This window comes from Panthera leo, chromosome D3, assembly GCF_018350215.1.
Source record: "Panthera leo isolate Ple1 chromosome D3, P.leo_Ple1_pat1.1, whole genome shotgun sequence".
In the NCBI taxonomy this organism is placed as follows: Eukaryota; Metazoa; Chordata; class Mammalia; order Carnivora; family Felidae; genus Panthera; species Panthera leo.
Genome location: NC_056690.1, coordinates 28,905,691 through 28,924,575, shown reverse-complemented (window position 1 = coordinate 28,924,575; position 18,885 = coordinate 28,905,691). Strand labels below are relative to the sequence as shown.

General features: G+C 46.9%; 1 protein-coding gene across 2 annotated transcripts in view; it reads left to right on the top strand.

Moving 5' to 3' along the window:
* Window positions 1-3,161: 3,161 nt before the first annotated feature.
* Window positions 3,162-18,885, top strand: part of KLHL22 (kelch like family member 22) — a 40,657-nt gene continuing 24,933 nt past the window's right edge. The window contains exons 1-2 of one of the 2 annotated variants that reach the window (XM_042910134.1): window positions 3,162-3,203; window positions 9,668-9,933. In XM_042910134.1, the coding sequence (XP_042766068.1) occupies window positions 9,707-9,933 (227 nt within the window). In that variant the 5' untranslated portion in view covers window positions 3,162-3,203; window positions 9,668-9,706. Of the gene's footprint in view, window positions 3,204-3,259; window positions 3,283-9,667; window positions 9,934-18,885 lie in introns of those variants that run through there. The other variant, XM_042910135.1, reaches the window with a different exon arrangement.

Genomic DNA, 18,885 nt, shown 5'->3' with positions numbered 1-18,885 from the left:
CCTTGCTGATGTTGACAAAGAGACTCTCCTTGACCGAAATTTAGTCAGGCTTCTCTGAGCCCTCTTCTCAACCAGGCCTCAGCCTTGGCCTCCTTGGCCTACCTAGCTCAGCCTTAGCAAAGAATTCTACTAAGTCAGTTTAGGGAGCATCCCCCACCTTTGATATCTAGTCAAGTTCTTCATCCCCCAGCTCTGATAACCCTGGTGGGCCAGTTTAGCAAGAATCTCCCTATCCTAATGCCTGATTTTAGTACTCTTACATCTACTGATCTTCTCAGTCTGCTCTTTGGCTATAAATCCCCAGCTCTCTTTGCTGTATTCAGGGTGGAGCCTGATCTCTTTCCCTATTGACATACCCCTATTACAATAGCCTTCCTGAATAGTCTTCCTTACTGTTTTAACAACTGTCAGATTAATTTTTTCATTAACAATGTATGAAAACGTGGTGTATTGTTTGCACTTCCTGATTATTAATGAAATTGAACTTGACTTCCTTTGTTTATAGCCACCGGGACTTCTTTTTCTGTGAGTTTCTAGTAAATATCTTTTACTATTTTTCTGGCTGGTTGACTTTCTCATTCTCAATTTTTAGAAGTTCCTTATTTATTCTGGATAATAATCTTTTGTCTGTTATATATGTTGCAAAAAAACATTCACTGATATATTTATTGTATCATTTGTGTTTTTGTTTTTTCTTTCACTGATGTTGATGATTCTCTCAGGCATTAAATGATTTGTTTATCCTCTTTTGAGTATTCTCCATTCATGTCCATTTCCACTTAACTGGAAATTCCTAATATCTTTTTGTTTTTAACTTTTAAGTTTTATTTATTTATTTTGACAGAGAGAGAGAGAGTGCGGAAGGGGCAGAGAGAGGGAGAGAGAAAGAATCCCAAGCAGGCTCCATACTGTCAGTGGAGTACCCGATGTGGGGCTCTAACTCAAGAACCACAAGATCATGACCTGAGCCAAAAGTAAGAGTTGGACACTTAAGCAACTGAGCCATCCAGGAGTCCCTGATCTGAGTACATTTTGAGATGATGGTCGCTCTAGCTCTGAGAAGACTTGGGAATGTCCTCTCTTCTCAGTCCTGGCCAGCATCCCACTTTGCTCCTGGCCTGCTCCCCTTCACTCATTCTCATTCTCTCTACCCTCCAGCTCCTCCCTCCATCCTGAAGGTGCTGTCTTCAGTCTCTTCTCAAGCTGTGGTCCCATCTGTCCTCATGTCAGAGGCCAGACCCATCCCTGCCATCTTCCAGTCTTCCCCCGCCCCCAGTCCTCTCCTCCTTTCACACCTCAGTCACTGAAGGCTGGCTTCTGCCACGCCAAGGGAAGGGATCCTGTAAACACACCAAAGGCCTCCCCGTAGCAGATCCAGGGGCTTTGCCTCCTGTCCCCTCTGGGGCCACCCTCACACCTGGACCTTTGAGATTACTCTTCCCCTGTCTCCTCTATGGGTTCCTGCTTTCTGGGTGTCCCCTGGAACATCAATGTACCTCATGCTCTGTCTTCAACTCACTCTCCTTTCATCACACATATACTAGTTCGGTGTATCACCTCTGGCTAAAGCGCATGATATGTCCATGACTTTACCTCTAGGCTGAAAGGTCCTTAGCTGGACATGTGTAGTTTCCTTACCCTGCCTGGGGCCAAAGTGAGCCTAGTCTTCCCCCAAACCTGCTCTTGCTCCAATGTCCTTGTGATGTGGGTAGCCTCATTGTTCTGCACCATCTCTTGGGCTCACTCTTCCTCCCACATCATTCATGTGCAGTGGAGAACTTGTGTCCTTCCAGGGTTTCCAGCCAGCGCCAACCTGTCTGCACTCCCTGCCCATCTGAGGCTATAGCTTCACTGCTGCCCTTACACTTGGCCTCCTCCCATCCTCTAGTCCAGAGTCTGCAACCCACCTTGGCATCTGCCATCCCTGGCTGAAGGCTGCCCTCCCAGTCACATCCACCTGCACCTCCAGAGGTAGTGTCTGCTTTCGTCTTACCTTCAGGTAAGAAACTCCTGGTGGCCTCTGGACCATTCATTCCTCTGAATCTCATCTTCGTGCCTCTGCTGACACTCCTCATTCTGGAATGCTTTTCCCACTCCCCCCAAATTCTAATTTGTTGTGTAGCTAGGGGGTCACCTCCTCCAGAAAGCCTTCCCAGAAGTCCACTCCTATTGGGAACCTCCGGTCCTGGAGTCTGGTCCTACTCTCCTGACCCTTGTCTAGACTCTTGGGCAGCTGTGTGGGCTCAGCCAGGACAGTGCCTCTCTTCCTCTTCTACATTCCTCTACACCTTTCTTTTTAACCAGGAGCCATCCCTAGCCACATCCTTCCACCACAGCTCCACCACTCTCCATAACACCTCTCATCAACAGCGGTGTGGAACACCCCCAACTTTATCTATCAGGAGGCTCTGCTGGCTGGAACCTCTGGACAGGGCAATTACAAACGAGCTTCGGAGGACAAGATCCTCTTGTAGGTGAGGTGTGGAAAAATGAACGCCAAGAGCCTCCTGGCAGACTGCTGGGGTCTTTGGAATGGGAATTGGACTTACTCCAGAATCTTAGTAAACAGGAAAATACCTGTTCACTCTGACCGTGTTCATCTTTTCTCTCCAAGATCCAGCAGAGGGCAGGCGATCAACAGGGGCACTGTGGCCTAAAGGGACCAGGAGGGAAGGAAGCAATGAGTGAGAGATGGACTGAATGAGAATGAGTGAGAGAGATAATGAGGAGAAAAGGAATAAAGGAGGGAAGGGATCGAAGGAATGAATGAGTGAGGGATGAATAAGTGAGAGCGAAAGAGAGATGAAACGAGAGAAGAAAGGAGGAAATAGATTTACGGGCGCGATCCTCCCCAAAAGGCATTGCTCTATTTATTCACTTGTTCATTTGTTCAGCCCCACTAGGTGTGAAGAGTTAAGCCAGATGCAGAGACGCACGTTCACCCGGGCGGCTGTAGCCCTTCTCCACTGAGCCAAGACCGGAGCCGCAACCGCACAAGAGCTGCTTGGGGCGGCGCCCCTCCTCCTGCCCCGGCCGGGCGCCCTTCCCCCAGCCCCCTAGTGAGGCGCCCCCTGGTCTCCGTGCGCACCCTGTCGGCGCCTGCGCAGCGCGGCCATGTGACTCGCTGAGGCCCCGCCCTGCGGCCGCCCGCCCGCCCCGCCCCCGCCTCCCGCGAGTGCGGCCTCGGCTTGCGGCGGCACCAGGTGAGCTGCGAAGCGCGGGTAGGGCGGGCCAAGCGGCAGAGAGCGCGGGTGGTAGGCGGCGGGCGGCCGCTGGGCCTGGGTGAGCAGCTCGGGAGGCGCGGGAACACAGGGGCAGGCGCGGGCCGGAGGCGCGGGAGTGGCGGCCTGAGGCTAGCCCTCGGCCTGACGTGGCGGGGGCGCGGCGGGCTGGACCCCCGGGCGCGGCCCGGGGTGGGGAGCTGGCGCTCGCAGAAGTACTCGGCCTCCGCTTGTAGGCGGGGACCCGCCGGCCTTCTAGCTCTCGGGAAGGCCTGTCACCTGCGGCGGGCCTTCCTAGCCGCGACCCTCCGCGCTGCGCGCGGGCGGGTTCTGCAACAGGCGGGCGGGGCGGGGCTGGGCTGCTGCCACCTGGTGTGACCTTGGACCTCGGCCTGCCTGCCTCAGTTTCCTCAGCGGCACACCCAGGCCCAGGGTCGGGGGCCCGCGGGTTGCAGCTGAGGGAGTCCAACCTCGCTGGCTGGCGAGGTTTCCCAAGAAAAGCCGGAGATCGCGCTGTCATTGCAAAATCTCAGGCCCCGAAGCGTCGGCTGCGGGTTCTAATTATTTCCAAGCCTGGGTGGGCTGGAGTCGCGGAGTTGCCATCGCCTGATGCCCAGGGTCCCTTTCGCGCTAGGCGTCCGTGGGGCCGGGCCTGGGCCGTAGGTTTGGCGCGCCAAGATGCCCCAACTCAGCTTTCTGGAAGACTTATGCCAGAGAGCACCTCAGTTGGCACCTCTGTGATAGCTCCACACTCTGGAAATTATTACCCACTCCCTCGTCTCCTCTTCCCGACTGTCGTTTTCCCTGTATTGCAGACCTTGCTTCATGCTGCTAAGGATTGGGGTTCATTGAGTGCAGACGCTGTTTTGGGGCTCTACAGAGACCTGAGGGGTGCCTGCACAATGAATGGTGTTGAGTTGGGGCACCTGGGTGGCTCAGTCGGTTGAGTATCCGACTTGGGCTTAGGTCATGATCTCACAGTTCTGTGAGTTCGAGCCCAACGTCGGGCTCTGTGCTGACAGCTTGGAGCCTGGACCCTGTTTCCTTCCAATTGTGTCTCCTACTCTCCCTGCCCCTTTCCTGCTCGTGTGTGCGGGCGCATGCTGGTGGGCCCGCGCTCTCGCGCTCTCCCTCTCTCTCTCTCTCAAAAATAAATAAGCATTAAAAAAAATTTTTTTTTGAATGGTATTGAGTTGAAAATTCTTTGAAAATGCTTTTGACTCTCATCCATGAGTTCATAAAAAAGCATTTTACATCTTTCAATTTGGGACATAAAGCTTCCTTCCTACTCACCTCAAAAACTTTGAACAACACAAAATGGAGGGGCCTTGCTTGTGATGAGTAGAATCAGAAATGCTCTGGAGCCAGAGGGAACTTAATCTAGGGAAGAGCTTCATGATAGAATAACTTCTGTAAAATGAATCGAAAAAGAAGGTGACACCAAGTGAGCGCCCAAGAACATTTCAAATAAAGAATGACATGGGAAAGGAATCCCAAAAGAAGTGTTGCATTTGACCTAATTTTTTATTTTTTGAAGCTTTGTCAATTACTGAAGTATAATTATATTATGGAATGCTGTTTTTCTTTGTCTTTTTTTAATGTTTATTTTTGAGAGAGTGAGAGCGCCTGTGGGCTTACACAAGTGGGGGAGGGGCAGAGAGGGGAAGAGAGGACAGCAGAGAGCCTGACTGGAGGCTCAAACACACAAACTGCTAGATCATCTGAGCCCAAGTTGGGTGCTTAACCTACAGAGCCACTCCAGGCACCCCTGAAATGATGTTTTCATCTAAGTCAACAAAGAGTGAAAAGAAATGCTGTTGGTGGGCAAGACAGTGGTTGGAATCAGGTTCTCATACTTTGCTGGTGGGAGAATAAGTTAGTATAACCTCTATAGAGGGCAGTTTGGCCATATGCCTTACAATGACAAATATACATTAAAATTAATATGATCCAACAGTTCTGTATCTAGAACATTTTCCTCAGATCACTGCTGCATGTGTGGCACATACATCTAAAGGATTTTCAGTATGTAACTGCAAAAGCAAACAATTGGAGGAAACCCAGATGTCTCTCTGAAAAGAACTGGTTAAATATGCTTTATCCATACAATAGACTGTGGGAGGGATATTAAGTTTTCATATGCAAAAGTTAATAAAGGGTGAAATGGTGCAGATTTACAGATTTGCCTTCGAATCTAGATGCCCCCTGAAGGGAAGGTAGAATAGTAGTTTTCTTCCGGGAGAGGATCTGGTTGGGGCATAATTTGGAGGGAGACTTAAGTTTCACAATATGCCTTTCTGTGCCTTTTGAATTTGAATCATGTGAACATATTAAAAATAAGTTTGGGAATGTAATTTTTATTTTTATTATTATTATTTTTTTACCATTTGTTTATTATTGAGAGACAGAGACAGACCGTGAGCAGGGGAGGGGCAGAGAGAGGGAGACACAGAATCCAAAGCAGGCTCCAGGCTCTGAGCTGTCAGCACAGAGCCTGATGCGGGGCTCGAACTCACAAACCGTGAGATCATGACCTGAGCCGAAGTTGGACGCCCAACCGACTGAGCCACCCAGGCGCCCCAGAGAATGTAATTTTTAAATATTTCATACTGACAGAAAAGTTACTCACCGCCTCTCCCTGTCAGATCCTGATGTTTTGTCTTACTTGTTTTTTGTTTGTTTTAAAGAAAGAAAACATTCCCTTTTTCCGTGCTGGAGATAATCATGATCCTGAATTCCTTTAACGTGTCTATACTATCTTATACCATAACACCTATCTATAAGTAAAATTGAACGGCATTTTGTTGGGTGTTTTCAAACTTCCTGTACTATATTCTGTGGTGTGCTTGTTCCTCTGTGCGGCTTTGAGATTTCTCCATGGTCATGACTATAGCATGAGTTCTAGTTTGCTCATTTTAACTGATATCTAGTGTTCTGTCAGCTCACTGTGTGCAGCATCCGTTCCTCTGAGGATTGACATTTTGGTCGTGGCCAGTGCTTGCTAGCATATGAACAAGGCTGTGAATGTGTTGTGCTCCAAGCTTTGCTCCTTTAGAGCAGGAAGTCGGTTCATTTTTCTTCACACTGCACTCAGCACCTAGCTTAGTTCCTTAATTGTGCTTGGTGAATGTGCTTGGCTTACCCAAGGAGGCAGTCTTCTCATTGTACTGTATTCTGGACTTGTAGTAAGTGTAGCTACCATTGATCCCTTCCCAAAGGGGCAGAAGTGCTGATGTGCTCACAGAGTGTGGGGACTCACTGGGGACTGATGTCTGTTGGAGTAGTCAGTCGCCATTGCCACCACTAGAGACGGAGGCCCTCTTGACTCCCTAATGGTCATGGTAGTGAGGAGGAAGCTGAGGCTTGGAGATGAGCTAAGTGCCCAGAGTCCTGTGATTAGCAGGACTGTGATTAGACAGCCATGGGGTTCTGCGATGTGGGTGAGGTAAAGCCTTAGCTGGTGAGTAGCTAGAACAGCTGCATTGATGGAGCATACCTGTCATGTTCTTGATACAGTGACAGAGGGAGAAGTGATTGAGCTAGACCTTGACCAATATGGGGTTATAAAGAAACAGGCCTAGGTGGGAGTCTGAAGGTGTTCAGAGGATGACTCATGTCCCTTTTGGTCCTAGGGCTAGTGACGGTATAGGGGAAGGAACATTTTGAGCCAGATAGCGGGGAGATCTAAGCAGAAGGCAGTAGGGAGCTAGTGCTTGAGAAGCCAGGTGGTATACTCATTGGGCATTTGGGGACTCCCTGCAGCCTCAGCAGCAGGGGAACTCAGGAGGATGGGACAGGAGGAAGCAAACCAGTTGGAGTGTCACTACTGTGGTCTCTGACCCAGAGTGGTGGCCATGGAGGACTAAGTGGATGGGCGTCTGAGATGGGAGAGAATGAATCAGAACTAGAGGGTCTGATAGGACACAAGGTATAAAAAGGAAAAGAGATCAGAGAACATTGAAACCATGAGGTTTCTGACATGGAAATGGTGGCTGTGTGAATAAGAAAACTAGACCAATGGAGAGGGCTGCTGGCTGGATTAGGCATTGAGCTGGAGGTGCATTTGCTAAAAGGCAAAAGATTTATATGATCTGAAGAGAAACTGGAGTATTGCATCTGGGAATATAGGGGAGATTCTTGGGAAAGAGGGGGAGGGCTGGGACAGAGTGTGTTGGCTGAAGGGAAGAGATCAGAAAAGAGGGCATTGCCATGCAGCAGCATACCAGGTCAGAAGTGGTTAGTGGGGGATATCCCTTGGCCTCGGCTGTCTGTGTATGAGCCAGTCTGGGGTGGGAAGGAAGAAGTGGATGGGTGAAGGTCCCAAATCCAGGAGGTACATTGAGGGGGCCAGCACAGAGGGGAATTGAATATGTTGGATGGGAAACAACAATGAGTCCAAAGCAATCAGGTGGAGTGGGGAAGAGGGGGAGGGGAAGGGGGAGGCAGTAGCAAGGGGTGCTCTTGAGCTCTAATAGTGAGGTGGGAGGCCTCTTCCTTTTGGCAAGTTTTATAGTAGAATCTATTTTTCTTTTTTATTCTCTCTGTCTCTCTCTTTTTAATTTTAAGTAGACTCCATGCCCAATGTGGAGCTTGAACTGAAAACCCTGAGATTAAAAGTTGCATGCTCTGCCCACTGAGTCAGCCAGGCACCCCTATAATTTTTTCTCCTAAAGATACAGTCCAAGGGAATTGGAGAAGAAACTAATTTGGGGGAGGGGATAGTGGAATGGTGGTAGGTGGGGGAGGCAGATGTTCACAGGCAGTGAGGCAGGTGCCCCTTGGGCTATTGCCTGCTGGCTGGGTGTGACAGTATTGTGGCCTGGAGAGTGCGTAGCTCAGTCCCACAGTGCAGTGCAGGACTGGGTAATCCCCTAACTCAGAGTGAGTGACCCAAGTGTGTTTGAGGTAGGTTTGTTTTACTGACTGGGTTTCTGAGGCTCCAACTCATATTGTGTGCATGTTTTGAACATGCTGACTCAATTATTACAAAGTAACCTTGAATTAAAAACATGATGCAGATATCTTGAATGCAGCAGGTCTAGTTGAAGTTACTGTGCTTGACTCAGAATCTTGGTAAAAGAAGACAAGTCCTGGACCCTTCTCTGGGTCTCCTGGTCACCACTCAGGTCTCTTGTCATTTTTATGCATCCATTCTACATGATGAAACCCAATTTTGTTCTTTCTCTTTCTCTCTCTTTTTTAAGTAAACTCTGTACCCAATGTGGGGCTTGAACTCACAACCCCGAGATTAAAGAGTTGCATGCTCTACTGACTGAGCCAGCCAGGCACCCCAGTTTTGTTCTTTTATTTATCTATTCATTTGTTTAATTTTATTTTAAATGTTTCTTTATTTTTGAGAGAGAGAGAGGGTGCACACCTGCGGGAGGGGCAGAGAGACCAGGAGATGGAGGATCTTAAACGGGCTCTGCAGCAGAGAGCCTGAAGCAAGGCCCAAACTCACGAACCTTGAGATCATGATCTGAACTGAAGTCAGATGCTTAGCTGACTGTGATACTCAGGCTCTTTTTTTTTAATGTTTATTATTTTTGAAAGAGAGAGAGCATACCCACAGGAGGGGCAGACAGAGAGGGAGACAGAGGATCCAGGCAGGCTCCTCACTGTGAGTACAGAGCCTGATGTGGAGCTCAAACTTATGAACTTTGAAATCAAGACCTGAGCTAAAGTTGAACGCTTAACCAACTGAGCCACCAGGCACCCAAGGTTTGTTCTTTCTTAATGGCAGAGAGGAAGAGCTCTTGAGAACCTGTTCTGTGCTGATGCTTTATATTCATTGTTTACCAGTTTTAGACTTTCCCAACAGGAAGGGTGATTTTATTTCCCTTTTTTCATTTGAGGATCCTGAACTCAGGTTGGTCATGCAGTGAATCTGTGGTAGGGCCAGGGCCCCAACCAAGGTCAGTCTGTTTCCACAACCTTTTGTTTCCCAGAGATGCTAAAGGAGATAAAATTTAATGAAGAATCTTAGAGATGAAGGGACACGCAGGTCATCAGGAAGGAGGCTCCAGGTTCAGATGAGCAGTGGGAGGGAAGAGGAAATTCAGGGGTTTAAGACCACAGGGGCAGGGCACCTGTGTGGCTCATTCAGTTAAATGGCCGACTTGGGCTCAGGTCACAATCTCAACTGTCGGTGAGTTCTAGCCCAGCTTGAGTCGGGCTCTGTGCTGACAGCTCAGAGCCTGGAGCCTGCTTCGGATTCTGTGTCTCCCTCTGTATCTTCCCCTCCCCCACTCTCACTCTCTATCTCTCAAAACTGAATAAATGTTTAAAAAGAAAAAAAAAAAACCCACAGAGGAAGCACAGGTGTGCTGGTGGGAGGAACAAAAGTGCCAGGAGCAGCAGGTGCCACTTGGGAGAAGAGCTGGCCAGTCTGCGTATTGTGTGGTGTTACCTCCCTGGCTTATTCTGTGTCCCCTCTGTCTTGCCAGCTGACAGCCGCAGTGGTGAGGTCTGGTGTGGTGGTCAGGATGGCAGAGGAGCAGGAGTTCACTCAGCTGTGCAAGTTGCCTGTGCAGCCCTCACACCCTCATTGTGTCAACAACACTTACCGGAGTGCACAGCACTCCCAGGCTCTGCTCCGGGGGCTGCTGGCTCTCCGGGACAGTGGCATCCTCTTTGATGTGGTCCTGGTGGTGGAGGGGAGACACATTGAGGCCCATCGAATCCTGCTGGCTGCGTCCTGCGATTACTTCAGGTGAGTTACGTCACGTGTTCTGTTCTTACGAGCAAGGTAACAGGTAGTCCTGGCTCCACTAGGTATTGTGTTGGCACCCACAGTGATCTGGTGGGAGGGACCAGCCAGAAGCTGCCAAGTCCCTTGCTTCTCCCCGAGCTTCTCCCACTGCTTGTTGTGATGACTCTCCAACAGTGAGTGGGACTGAGGGGTTTTTGAATCTGTTTTTCTTCCAGCTGTCTTGTTTTTGGGGCACCTTCTCTTTTTTCCTATTTATCTTTTATTTATTTTTAAGTAATCTCTATACCCAACAAGGGGCTCGAACTCACAACCCCAAGGTCAAGAGTCGCATGCTTTTCTGACTGAACCAGCCAAGCGCCCCCCTTTCTTCCTGTTTTTTTAAAAAGTCAATGCTAGACTTTGTTGTGTTTTATAAAATGAATTTTCTATATCTTGGTATAAAACACATTTTTGTTCTATTTTACTCTGGTTTCCCCAATATTTCATTTTGAAAAATTTCAGATCTGTGGAAAAGTTGAAAGAATATTATGAACATCTTAATACCAGTTGTTGACATTTTGTCATATTTCCTTTCTCTTCACACACACAGACACACACACATACATGCCTCCCCCTTTTGTTTGAGAGAGTACACTCGTGTGCATGCCAGTAGGGAGGGGTGGGTGAGGGGGGAGAGAGGGAGAGAGGGAGAAGGAGAGAGGGAGAGGGAGAGAATCTTAAGCAGGCTCCACACACAGTGCAGAGCCTGACAACAGGGCCCCATCTAATGACCCTGGGATCATGACCTAAGCCGAAATCAAGAGTCAGGTGCTTAACTGACTGAGCCACCCAGGCGCCCCCATACACGCCTTTTTTAAGACATTGTGGCACTTTATACCTTAGTCTTTTAGTGCCCCCCTCCCCCAGTGGTGTTCTTGTAAGGCTGGTTAGAAGCCCACCCGAGCGGGTGCCAAGACCAAGGCTGAGTGGTCAGTCCTGTATATGTAGTGTCCACATAGCCATGTGGTGTGAGGAATTGTGCCTTTTGTGCCCCTTCCCTGGCCGTCGACCTTCTGGCCCACACCTTCTCATCTTGAGGGCCTAAGTCTCTGACCTTCTTCCTTCCTCCCTGGATTCTTTGTCCCTTGGGGTTTCTCATGGCTTCCTGCATGACCCCATCCCAGCCATTGGCACATTGGGAAGAATTGGTGCCACTGCCCTCATTGCATGCTTGTGAGAGGAGGCTCAGGAGTGAGCCCCAGCCATGGCTGCCTGATTCCCATTCCAGTTCTGATTCTGATTGTTTCGTCTTCAAGTATTGGTTATAGTTCTTGGGTTTTTTTGTTTGTTTGTTTTTTAAGTAATCTCTATTCCAATGTGAGGCTTGAACTCATGACCCTGAGATCAAGAGTCACATGCTCCTCTGACTGATCTAGCGGGGCGCCCCAGATTGAGTGAAATATTTTTTCATGGTATAAGTGTCGGCCTCCTGTTTTCCCGAAAGAGTTTATACAGAACATGACCAGTGGTGGCCTAGGGCAGACATGGGCAGGCTCTCTTGCCCCTGTTTTTGCTGTTACTCAGCAGTGCTGCCCTTCTCTGCCTTTCCTGCCCTGCAGTGATATCTTCCAGGCCCAGCTGAGGTGCATCTTCCTCTGGGGAGCTTGCTCTTCTTGTCTTGCACCTTTTCCCAGCCCCTGCCTCTCAGGGCTAGCTCCTCCCTGCAGGCGGCTGCTGACCTCTTGGGGTTAAAGAGCTGGATGGCAGTTTTCTTAAGAGGCGCCCCCTACAGGAAGCCTCCTTTGGTATGCACTCTGCAGGGTTTAGGGATTGACTAAACCGTGATCTTGGGTCTTGGTTTTTTGGTTTGTGGTAAGAACTGTCCACTGTACTAATCTTTTGGCTCCTGTAACCCTCTCCTGCTTTGCCCTATCTACTCCTGGGCTGTGTGTCAGGTGGCTCAAGTGTTCTGTACTGTATGTGGCCTCTCTGGGTCATGTATCCCTCCCTGTTTTCATACTGTGAATTGTAAGACAGTCAACTCAATGTCTGTGATTTTGAAAATTTGAATAAAACTGATGATTTTCTACAAAGTGTGTATTGATAGAACTTCATGCCTGAAACAGAAAGTTCTATTTTCCACGAAAGCATGAAGCCCAGACACATCCTGGGGAGTTATCCCTTTTATGAACAAACTGTAATGCCATTTAAGCTTTTTCATAGCAGATAAAGAGAAAGGAAGTTTCCAAATTATTATTATTTTTTTTAATTTTTTTAACGTTTATTTATTTTTGAGAGAAAGAGAGTGCGAGCAGGGAGGGGCAGAGAGTGAGGGAGACACAGAACCCAAAGCAGACTCCAGGTTCTGAGCTGTCAGCACAGAGCCCGACACGGGGCTCGAACTCACAAACTGCGAGATCATGACCTGAGCCGAAGTTGGATGCTCAACCGTCTGAGCCACCCAGGCGTCCCAGAAGTTTCCAAATTTTTAAAAAAGAGAGTTATATAACACAGGTATCAAAATTGGAGAGATTAGCCAACACACAAGAAAACTTCAGCTTGTTTGTGAATGACAGCATGACGTGTTCAGTGAGACCTCAGTACAGAGCTCCAGAGCACCACTGTCCCTAATGTTACTTGCAAAGCAGCAGACCCTAGCCCAGGGAGGCTTTGTTTCCATGTCAGAGAATCTTTTTTATAATGCAAGTCGTCCTTAATCGCTCAAAGGGGACCTTGTCTGTAGCCCTCCACAGACATCAGCATCCATTCCCACAGCTAAAATACTTTTTGAATATGTGGGAAAAAAGTTGAAAGCACCACTTTACCCCTGCCCTTCCTTCCATATCATCTCCCCACCTCCCCCTCACCCCCCATGGTAACTATTTTCAAAAGTTCCTATTCATCCGTACACTGTTTATTTTTGCAAATACTGGTCCTGAAATTGACAAATTGTTTTGTTTTTTTGTTGTTGTACCACATTGCCAAAATGTCATAAATGTGTTCAGGGGGTCTCTTTAGAGCTATTTTTGTTAGTTGGTAGCTGTCTAGTGGTTGATTTTGTGGGGGATAGGGAAAGGTGGGTTCTCCCACATTGCCATTTTTTCTATGAGGTTTTTTTTTTTTTTTTTTTTTTAAATTTTGGTACAAATTTACTGAACCACAAAACCTGCCCTAAACTCATAGGAGGCTTATTTTATTTTATTTTATTTTTTAATATGAAATTTGTTGTCAAATTGGTTTCCATACAACACCCAGTGCTCATCCCAACAGTGCTCTCCTCAGTGCCCATCACCCCCTTTCCCTTCGCTCCCACCCCCCATCAACCCTCAGTTTATTCTCAGTTTGTTTTTTTTTTAATATATGAAATTTATTGTCAAATTGGTTTCCATACAACACCCAGTGCTCATCCCAACAGGTGCTCTCCTCAGTGCCCATCACCTCCTTTCCCTTCCCTCCCACCCCCCATCAACCCTCAGTTTATTCTCAGTTTTTAAGAGTCTCTTATGGTTTGGCTCCCTCCCTAATTTTATTTTATTTTTATCCCACTCAATATACTTGGAAATATTAAGGAGTTTGGATATGAGATACTGACCTAGGCCCTTCAGGGGTGTGACATCATACATGGCATGGGTGCAGTGTTTTTCCAGTTGAAGCCTTTTGAATTCTTTTTTTTTTATTTTATTTTTTTATTTTTAAAAAAAAATTTTTTTTTTTAACGTTTATTTATTTTTGAGACAGAGAGAGACACAGCATGAACGGGGGAGGGGCAGAGAGAGAGGGAGACACAGAATCAGAAGCAAGCTCCAGGCTCTGAGCCATCAGCCCAGAGCCCGACGTGGGGCTCGAACTCGTGGACCGCGAGATCGTGACCTGAGCTGAAGTCGGACGCTCAACCGACTGAGCCACCCAGGCGCCCCGAAGCCTTTTGAATTCTGAAACACACTTGGGCCTCTAGGATTTGGACCAGGGATTGGGGGCCTGAACAAGCTCATGTTGGGAATGTTCCTCACTGGACATCAGAGGGAGCTTATTGGACATCTGGTTATGGTATCCTAGCAGTAGAGGCAGCCCTCATTATGATTCTGCAGTGTTCTGTGGTGGTCATGCCCTGCATTTATTTTGTTGGTCCCCTGCTGTGATTTTAAGCATATACGATAAGATTTACCATCTTAACCATTTTTTTATGTTTATTTTTGAGAGAGAGAGAGAGAGAGTATGCACATGTATGTGCAAGCAGGGGAGGGGCAGAGAGAGGGAGACTGTCTGAAGCAGGTTCTGAGCTGACGGCAGAGAGCCCAACGCGGGGCTTGAACCCATGAACTGAGAGATCATGACCTGAGCTGAAGTCAGACGCTTAACCAACTGAGCCACCCAGAGTTTTTAAGAGTACAGCTGAATAGTGTTAAGTGTATTCACACTGTTGTGGAAGGGGTCTCTAGAACTTTATCATCTCGCAAAACTGAAATTCTGCACCCATTAAACAACAACTTTCCATACCCTCCTCCCAGCCCTACCATTTCACTTTCTGTTTCTAGGAACTTTTTTTTTTTTAACATTTATTTTGAGAGCTCATGTGTGCATGTGCATACACATGCAAGCGGGGAGAGGGGCAGAGAGCAAGGGAGAGAGAGAAACCCAAGCAGGCTCCGCACTGAGCGTGGAGCCCCATGAACCTTGAGATCATGACCTGAGCCAAAATCAAGAGTTGATGCTTAACTTACTGAACCACCCAGGCACCCCTCTAGAACTTTTTATAAGTGGAATCCTATGTATTTGTCCTTTTGTGACTGGTTTCTTTCACTTAGCATAATCTCAAGTTTCATTCACGTTGTAGCATGTGTCAGAATTTCCTTCCTCTTTAAGGCTGAACAATGTCTCATTGTATGAATATACCATTTTGTTAATCCATTCATTTCTCAATGGATACTTGGGTTGTTTTGCCTCTTGGCTATTGTGAATGATGCTGTTATGAATGTGGATGTACAAATACCTTCTTAACACCTTCCTTTCAGTTCTTTTGGGTATGTACCCAAAAGTGGAATTGCTGGGTCATATGTTAATTCTATGTTTAATTTTTTGAGGAATTGTCATGCTGTTTTCCACAGCAGCTGCCATCAGTTTAACATTCCCTCCAACAATGCAGAAGAGTTCCATTTTCTCTGTATTCTCACCAACACTTGTTACTTTGTTTTTGTTTTTGTTTTTGGGTTTTTTTTTTTTTTTTTTGGTAGTGGGCCATCCTAATAGGTATGAGGTATGGACATCATTTCAAAAGTTTTTCCCCTTTTAAAGTTTTTATTTTGACATAATTTCAGTGTTACAGAAAAGGGGTAAGACTATGATAAAGAATTAAGCACCCATTTTTGGTTAAAAACAACAAAACCAGAAGGAGTGCCTGCATATTTTATTTTTCTTTTGGCCTTTTTTTCCCTCCCTAACTCTTGTTTTTTTTTTTTGTTTTTTTTTTAACGTTTATTTATTTTTGAGACAGAGAGACAGAGCATGAACAGGTGAGGAACAGAGAGAGAGGGAGACACAGAATCTGAAACAGGCTCCAGGCTCTGAGCTGTCAGCACAGAGCCCGATGCGGGGCTCGAACTCACGGACCGTGAGATCATGACCTGAGCTGAAGTCGGACGCTTAACCGACCAAGCCACCCAGGCGCCCCCCTAACTCTTGTTTTGAAACATATCAATCCTATAGAAAAGCTGCAAGATCAGTGGAGTGAACACACCTGTGACCTTTGCTTAGCTTCATTGGTTAACATTTTGCATATTCACTTCAGAGTAAGTTGCAGATATGACAGTTTTACTGGAAATACTTTATTGCACTTCTAAGAATAAGGGCCTTCTCTGGTATATCTTTAGTACCATTATAAATCTAAGAACATTTACAGTCATTCCATAATTTTATCTGATGTTCATATTTAGATTTCCCTAGTTTTCCTCAAAATGTTTTCTGTCTCCTCCCACCCCTCCCCATTCAGGATCTAGTCAAGGTCCATGCAATGCTTGGATACCCCAAAGAGTGAGTCAGGGTACCACAGAGTGGGAAAGCACCCCCTGAGAGTGTATGCATGGAGTAAAATATCTAGGAATTAGACATAACGTGCGAGTGTCAAGTCTGTGAGCAGGTGACCTATAAGACCTGCAAAGAGACCCAGAGGCTGGCTTGTGAGATAGAGTCCATTGTGTCCATCACAAAGATGCTAGCTCTCTCTGTATGAGTCTAGATGTGTAATGCATTCCCTATAAAAACATCAAGAGACTTGAGGCACCTGGTGGCTCAGTTGGTTGGGCATCTGACTTCAGCTCAGGTTATGATCTCAGTTTGTGAGTTCATGCCCTGCCTCAGGTTCTCTGCTATCAGCACAGAGCCTGTTTCAGATCCTCTGTCCCTCTCTCTATCTGCCCCTCCCTCCCCCCCAAAGTCAATAAACATTAAAAATTTTTTATTTTATTTTTTTAATGTTTACTTTTGAGAAAGAGCACGAGTAGGGGAGGGGCAGAGAGGGAGACACAGAATCTGAAGCAGGCTCCGGGCTCTGAGCTATCAGCACAGAGCCCAACGCTGGACTCCAACTCACAAACCATAAGATCTTGACCTGAGCTAAAGACAGACATTCAGCCGACTGAGCCAACCAGGCGCCCCAACATAAAAAAAAATTTTTTTTTAAATCAAGAGACTTTATGGGGGCGGGAATTGCACATACTGATTCTAAAGTCCAAATTTTCAAAAGCAAGCAAGGCCAGGAAATTGTTGAGAAGGTAATGAAAGGAGACTGGCCCTACCCTACGTTAGTTAATGCATGTAACAGAGCTGCAGTAATCCAGGCTCCTGGTGCCTGAAGAAATGTTGGAATGTTACTGGGAAAGATGAGAGGTTTGAACACAGACACAAGCCTACCACAAACTTTGTATGTGGTAGAGATGGCATCCCAAGTGGGGGAAGGTGATGATGGGTTAGTCCTCTTGAAAAACATAAAGTTGGACTGTTTTTAAAATTTTTGTTATGTTTATTTATTTTTGAGAGGGAGACACAGAGTGTGAGCCGGGGAGGGGCAGAGAGAGAGGGAGACACAGAAGCAGGCTCCAGGCTCCGAGCTGTTAGCACAGAGCCTGATGTGGGGCTCAAAGTCAGGAGCTCCGAGATCATGACCTGAGCAGAAGTTGGACGCTTAACCGATTGAGCCACCCAGGTGCCCCTGGGTTTTTTTTGTTTTTTGTTTTTAAATGTTTGTTTGTTTGTTTGTTTGTTTCAGAAAGAGAGGGAGCACAAATGGGAGAGGGGCAGTGAGGGAGACACAGAATCGGAAGCAGGCTCCAGGCTCCCAGCTGTCAGCTCAGAGCACAACGCGGGGCCCAAACCCACAAACTGTGAGATCATAACCTGAGCCAAAGTCAGATGTTTGACTGAGCTACCCAGGTGCCCCCTGGATAAATGTTTTTGATGTTTTTCCCTCATAGGGAAGAGCTGTTTTAAGTTTGGCATAAAACTCACAGGCAAAAAAAGAAAATGAGAAATTTGCATTCAAAACAGACAGACTTCTCCATGACAAAAGGCATCATAAAATCAAAAGATCTGAGGTAGAAGAAAAAATTTCAACTCATCCAAAAAAGGGCAGATTTTTCAAATTAACAAGACAGAGTCTAATAGAAAATGGACAAAGAATCTGGACTGTTCAGAAAGAATATAGAAATGACACTTTAAGGAGCACCTGGCTGTCTCAGTCAGAAGAGCACATGACTCTTGATCTCGAGGTCATGAGTTCAAGCCCTATATTGGGTGTAGAGCTTATTAAAAAAGAAGAAGAAGAAGAAGAAGAAGAAGAAGAAGAAGAAGAAGAAGAAGAAGAAAAAAAAAAATAATAATAATAATAATAATAATAATAATAATGGCACTTAAACACTTGACAAGATTATCTGTCTGGTTCATTATAAGATTTCTCCCTTAGAAGATTGTTAGTATGTAGGCAGTATTATCAAAGTATAAATATATATAAACCCTGTGTCCCAGCAATTGCTTTCATAAGAATCCTGGCAAGCACTTAAGCAAAATGTAAGACCATCTGTCTGGTGAAATAATGGGAGATTAGAAGTAACCCAGGTATATCCCAGCAGCAGGGGGTTAAATCAACCATGATAGCCTTTACAGGAAGAGGGGCAGCCCTATGTATACCAGTAAGGAGCCATTTCCAAGATGCATTGCTAAGTCAAAACGTGATGTAGAATATAAGGTGCATACATGGAGTGTCTCTGGGTATAGTGCTGCCCTGGAAAGAGGAACTGATGGCCTGGAGCAGAGGAGGAAGGGCTAGAGGGAGACTTTCACCCTGTTGTATATTTTAAGTCATGTACTGCACATATAATTTACCTAGTTGAAAAATAAACAAAAGGTAAAAAATAGCTACTCTGTCCTCTGTATGTTGCTGACTGTCATATTTCAGCCCTGCTGCCTCCCCTTTCTCCCCCAACCTTCTTCCCTCTGAACAACTAATTAAGTGGCTCCCCACTGGGATGCCTCAGAGGCATCTCACTGATGGTAACTGTGCTCTCTGGCCCCATTCCTCCCAAGTCCCCATCAGCCCAGCTAACCCAGCCAAGGGCCCTGATTCTTCCAGTGCTCTCCTAGATTTGGTTCTTCAGCATATTCTCCCTGCCACTGGGCCCTTCCCAGGCCTGCAGGAGCCCTCCCTCCTGCAAAGTCTACTCATACCACTCTCCTGTGTAAAGTTCCCTGACAGTGCCTGGATTTTAATCCTGGCTCAGTCTTGACCTGGGGAAGCAGGACCTGGCCCTGTTTTACCTGTTCAGTTCTTCCTTGCCCTGGCCTGGCTGCCTTGTTTACTGAACTCATCCTTGCTCCAGGACTTTGGCACCCGTCTCCTCTACCTGGAATGCTGTCTGCTGGCTGGTGAGGTGCCACCCAGCCCCATCTTGGTTCCTGAGAGCTAGCCTGTCTCTGCTCCTCATC